Source organism: Mustela putorius, unplaced genomic scaffold, assembly GCF_011764305.1.
Source record: "Mustela putorius furo isolate JIRA1106 unplaced genomic scaffold, ASM1176430v1.1 tig00000127_pilon_pilon_pilon, whole genome shotgun sequence".
Classification (NCBI taxonomy): domain Eukaryota; kingdom Metazoa; phylum Chordata; class Mammalia; order Carnivora; family Mustelidae; genus Mustela; species Mustela putorius.
The window spans coordinates 4,546,781-4,553,048 of record NW_025421288.1 but is presented as its reverse complement, the minus strand read 5'-3'; the positions used below and the strand labels follow the sequence as shown (position 1 = coordinate 4,553,048).

At 46.6% G+C, this 6,268-nt stretch overlaps 1 protein-coding gene across 1 annotated transcript; it reads left to right on the top strand.

Moving 5' to 3' along the window:
- The first annotated feature begins 788 nt into the window (after positions 1-788).
- LOC101683566 (olfactory receptor 476-like) lies at positions 789-1,736 on the top strand. Its single transcript, XM_013048479.1, has one exon. It carries the CDS (start codon positions 789-791, stop codon positions 1,734-1,736), a length of 948 nt encoding a protein of 315 aa, XP_012903933.1.
- Positions 1,737-6,268: the final 4,532 nt, after the last annotated feature.

Sequence of the window (6,268 nt, the reverse complement as noted above, 5' to 3'; positions counted from 1 at the left end):
AAGGTATGAGGATGTCTTGCAAAGAAAGGGTGAGAAATTGGTAGACATCTTGAAGGTAGAGCCAATAGGATTTGCTGAGGGGTTCCTTGAAGGGTGAGAAAAAAAGTGGCCAAAAATGACTAAAAGGTTTGGGTAAAGACGACTGAAAGGATCCTGTTGCCATGATGCAAATGAGGAAGACTTTCTTACCTAATTGATCACTAATTTATATTTTTTCATTGACACTGGCATTGTGATAGATACCAGCACACAAATTCCTGAGATAGGAAATAACTCTCCTCCTACCAGGAGTAAGAAATTCCAACCAGGAAAGATGGAGGGGCATTTTATTTAATGTTGAAATATAGTGCCATGAATTTAACTGAAAGAGTACCTGTGAAAATCAGGAGAGAGAGGGAGGGGACGGACCTCTAAGCTGGGTTTGGAGAGATCAAAGGACATTCCAACAAGAAAATTTAGATTTTGAAAAGGCACAGATATTTGTAATCACACAGTGTGTTTGTAGAAATAAATCGCTCAGAACTGCAAACTGAGGGCAAGATAGCATGGAGGAACACGTATGGAAGCAGAGGAATGTAGACGTCGTCCTAAGGGGGACAGAGAACCCTCAGAACCTCAGCATGAGTATGACATGATGGGATTGAAGTGGGGTTTGGGGACCAGTCTCCCCTTTGGAGATACACAGGCTCTTCGGTGATAGATGTTAAAGCCTATCTGTTTGATGAGAATGTTAACATTCCTGTTTCTCCGCCCCTTGGCCATTGTCCTGTGTATAACACCCCAGTGGAATGACATCAGGGCAGAATCACACCACGGTGACAAGATTCATCTTGCTGGGCCTCACAGACCAGGCTGACCAAAAACACCTCCTCTTTGGCGTCTTCCTGCTGATCTACACTGTGACTCTGGTGGGCAACCTGGGCATGATAGACCTGATCCGTACCAGCCCTGCCCTCCACACCCCCATGTACTTCCTCCTGAGCGTGCTCTCCTTCCTGGACATTTGCAATTCCTCCGTGTTCACCCCCAGGCTGCTGACCAGCTTCCTCACTGTGGACCAGTCCATCTCGTTCGCGGGCTGTGTGGTCCAGATGGCCTTCATGATCCTCCATGGCACAGGGGAGTGCCTGCTCTTGGCCATCATGGCCTATGACCGATTTGTGGCCATCTGCCACCCTCTCCTCTACCACACCATCATGTCCAAACGCTTGTGCACCCAGCTGGTGGTGGGCACCTATGCTGTGGGGGTGTTCATTTCAGCTCTGCAGACAGGGAATGTCTTCATCTTGCCCTACTGTGGTCCCAACATCATTGATCACTTCTTCTGTGACATCCCCCCAGTGCTCCAACTGGCCTGCTCAGACACCACTGTAGCCAACATCATCCTGCTCTTCTTTTCTGCCTTGGTTACTGTTCCCACAGTGTCCGCCATCTTGGTCTCGTATGCCTACATCCTGGCCACAATCTGTAGGATGAGGTCCCTGGAGGCCCAGCGCAAAGCTTTCTCCACTTGTGCCTCCCACCTCACTGCCCTCTCCCTCTTCTATGGGTCTGTGTTCTTTGTATATGTCCAACCCAACCCAGAAAGTGCTTCAGCCTATAACAAGACCCTCTCCGTGTTCTACACCATTGTGATCCCCATGCTGAACCCCCTGGTCTATAGCCTAAGGAATAAAGATGTCAAGGCCGCCGTACACATTAAGGTTCTTAACTTAAGCAGAAAAGGAATTTGTTAGAAAGCTATCTGGGAGCTCATAAAATAGAAGGGAGGCCTAGAGATTCCAGCTGGGACAGGAACCAACAGTGGCCAAACACCGCTGAACACCACTGAAATGATCCGTGTAGGCTGCCCCATTGGGGAACATCACCCCTGAGCACTCCCCATTGCTACGGCTAACACTGCCCCCATTGAGCATTCAGTACTGCTCAGCCACAGAACAAAGCCACCAACACTACCCACTCTGCCCCACCCTCTATAGTATTCAACCACATATCTCTACTTGTTCCTACACCTTCCCATCATTCCCTGAAGTTCAAGCCCCAGGCAGGAATATTCACCTGTTTGGCAACATCCCTCTTGTACATCCATCAGTAGACCACATTCAGCATGGATATGTTACATCCCCTGCTATGCTATATCCACACTTCTGTCTTACAGAGCCCTAGGACCTTTTGCAGTGGTCCCAGAGTGGGACAGATTCTGTCTTTCTCCTATCTGTTCTCAAATGTGAAAAGGGGCATTGAATGCCATAGCGACCTAAAAGATTATATAGAAGATACTGCCCTTCTGTGTGATGTTCGAGAAATGGTCCCTGTGGTGTTTGAGTATAGGAAGGAGAGAGTGATCATTGACTTTATGGGGCCAAATGGAGCCCCAGCTACAGAAATCTCCATTATAACCAGCCAGGGACCAGAATATGTGCTACAGCAATAATGAGCTATTATTTCTCGATAAATCACCAACTTAAACAAAATAAAAAGCTGAAATGCCATAGAGGTTTCTTCAATCAAGATCTAATTACCTTTATGTCTTTAGACAAAACCCTTCCTCATTGTAATAGAAATCAATCTTACCATCTTAAGAGTGTAAGAAAGAGGTGAAATTTATTGTGAAATCCAGATGTTAACTGAGGTTTAATTTACTATCTTTCTGAGAGTCAAATAAAATTGGCTTGTGTGCTAAAATCCCTGTATTTCTGCCTGTCTGGAGAACCTGAGGTAGCAGGGGATGGGGTATGAATGGTTTGTGCTTTTCTGGGTTGCCCCTAGCTCCAAATTCCTAAATCAACTGATTTACTTTGGCCGACACGTCATCCAGGGAAATGTGGATGGTATTAATGGGGAAGAGAGAGAAACAAAAGCAGACTGTCATAGAGGCTGGTGGGAGGGAAAAGGGGAGCTTTGAGCAGACTGGGCTCAGCCGACACAGCGGGGCTCTCTTCCTACAGGGAACCAAAAAACCACTGCATCTCTTCCAGATGAAACCTCCATGTTCACCTGCTCATCATAAATATCGAAGTGGGGCGCCTGGGTGGCTCAGTGGGTTAAGCCACTGCCTTCGGCTCAGGTCGTGATCTCAGGGTCCTGGGATCGAGTCCCGAGTCGTGCTCTCTGCTCAGCAGGGAGCCTGCTTCCCTCTCTCTCTCTCTGCCTGCCTCTCCATCTACTTGTGATTTCTCTCTGTCAAATAGATGAATAAAATCTTTAAAAAATAAATAAATAAATAAATATCAAGGTGAGACAACATGTTCTTAGAAAACTGAATAATGCACGGTAAGCAATGTTGATCAATGCTCAGTGATGGTACTGAAATCATCTCCCAGCTTAATTTATGGCTTGGGGTCATTTTTCCTAACATACTGTACTAGGGCTCCCCATAGAAATGGAACCAATAGAATATGATAGATTAGATGATAGACAGATAGATGATAGATAGATCGATCAATAGATAGATAGGAGAGGAGATTTATTATAGGAATTGGCTCATGCAACTATGGAGGTTGAGAAGTCCCTCCATCTGCCGTCTGCAGGCAGAGGACCAGGAAAGCTGGAGGTGTGTAATTCTGTATAAAATGAAAGGTCTAAAAACTGGGGGTTGATGGAATCATTCCTGGCGGGATTCCAAAAGCCCAAGAGCCAAGCCCACCAGTGTCCAAGGATAGGAGAAGATGGATGAACCAACTCAAGCCAAAAGAGCCAACTTGCCCTTCTTCTGCTTTTTTATTCTACTGAAGCCCCCCAGTGGATTGGATGAGGCCCACGCACATTAGTGGTGGTGAACCTTACTCAGTCTACCAATTCAAATGCTAATCTTATCTGCAAACCCCACTCAGACATAGCCAGAAGTAGCCCTCTGGGCATCCCTGAGCCCAGTCAAGGTGACGTATAAGTTAACAGTCACACGTACTAAGAATACAGCAGACCCCAGCTGGTCCCCAACCCCCTCCCAATACTCCATCCCAGACTCAGGAGTTAAGGGACTGCAATCTTTTCATGAAAATAAGCTATGTGCATAACAGAAAATTTTCCTTTGAATAATAATTTCCCTTAGGGCCAAGGAGACACAGAGGACCCAGGAACAGAGACACTAGGGTGTCAATGCCTCCTTCATTGTCCTGGTAAACTCGTGCTCTGTTCCTAATGTCAACAATTACTGAGCACGCTCACCTCATAGTCCTGGGAAGCCCAGTTACAGACTTCAAAGTAAATAAGCTTCCCAGAAGTGGATTACAGGGTGGCTTCTGAGAAATGGAGGGAAGGCAGGGCAGAGAGGGGAGAGCAGGAGGAGCTGAGGATATGGGAAGGTTTGCCAGGAGACAAGGCACCCAGCCCCTTTGGCCCCACGCACACCTCCCTGTCCAAATGTCTCCTCCCCTCTTCCCTTAACTAAAACCATCTGACACGGAACCCAACGGGAGGCACTGGAATGTTGGTTGGACATTAAGTCAAAGTGTTACCTCTCTCAAGAGCATTTGAATTACACCATGTCTTAAGACCACCCAGAGCCCACTCAATACCTGAAGGTGTGGTACTTTCTACTGGGTGGAAGGGAATCCAAAGTTCAGGTGGAGGGGCAGATCCAGCCCCAGGTGCTAGAAGGAAGACCGTTTTGGGGTCCGGCCAGGCGGCTGAGGCACGGGGCCACCCCAGACCACTGCCACTGAGCATGGAATGTTGAGGGGACAGGCTCCATCTCCCGATCAAAGTTGGTTAGCCTTGCTGGACTTCCACCTATCCCACGGGAAAGAGAGAGGTTATGGCCAAAGCCTACATGTTTACAGATGGAAAAGGGGTTGTCTCTTCGAGTCTCTTCCATGTTCCTCTTGTTCCCAAGGCTCTCAAACTCATTTAAATTAACCTCAGAGACCCCTGGGGGAGGGACACTGGAACCACATAGGGAGGCAGCCCGAACACTGGGATCCACCTATAAAAAACTCAAGCTCTCCCGCACCGAGTACCATCAATCACCAAGTGGGAACGTCTCTCCAGGCATCACTGACAGGGACAACTTGGCTCAGGATGGAAGGGGTCAGATGCAAGTGAATAAGGCTTTCCCTGGGAGAAAGAATCTAAGTCAGTCCACCTCCAGCTGGGGCTGGCCAGAGGTGACTAGTAAGAAAGAAGGGGCAAACGGGCAGACACCCCCCCAGAAGATGCACCCCTCCCACCAAGGTTGGGATGAAAATACAGATGCCTAGTTAAAATCGAATTTGAGATGAACGACAAATAATTTTTAGTATAAACAAGTCCTAATATTGTGTAGTTTATACTGAAACGTATTTTGCTTATCTGAATTTGTTCATCAGATTTAAATGGGCCCCATGTATTTTGTCAGGCAATCCCACTTGTGACTTGTTATGACCAATGACACACAGCAGAAGTGACAACATGCCGACTTCAGGCCTAGCCTTGAAGACAACTGTTGACATCCACTTTTTCCATCTTGGAGGCCCACCCTAAGACCACCAGGCTGGGAGGGAGCCCCGCTAGCCATTTGGAAAAGCCATATGGAAGGTTATTAAGCCCCAGATGGTGACAGAGGCCTTGGCCTCCTGGGACAGCCCAGGGGCCAGGTGCGGGCGGCTGTGTGCATGATCTTGGTCCATGCCACGCGGAGGAGAAGAACAATTTGCCCCAAGCCCTACCCAAACTCCTAACCCACCGAACTGTGAAACACAACAACAAAGGGTTGTAGTTTTAAGATACTATATTTTAGAACCTAGATGTCCATCAACAGATGAATGGATAAAGAAGATGTTATATATATATATATATATATATATATATATATATATATATATATAATGGAATACTATGCAGCCATCAAAAGAAACGAAATCTTGCCATTTGCAATGACGTGGATGGAACTAGATAGAGGGTATCATGCTTATCGAAGTAAGTCAATTGGAGATGCAACATGGGGGGTTAAGGGGGTAGGAGAAGAATAAATGAAACAAGATGGGATTGGGAGGGAGACAAACCATAAGTGACTCTTAATCTTACAAAACAAACTGAGGGTTGCTGGGGGGAGGGGGTTGGGAGAGGAGGGTGGGGTTATGGACATTGGGGAGGGTATGTGCTATGGTGAGTGCTGTGAAGTGTGTAAACCTGACGATTCACAGACCTGTACCCCTGGAGATAAAAATATATTATATGTTTACAAAAAATAAAAAATTTTTTAAAAAGATATTGTATTTTAAGGAGTTTTCTTACATAGTTAAACAAACAAACAAAACCTGAAATAACCCCTAATGGATTGTCCTTGAAT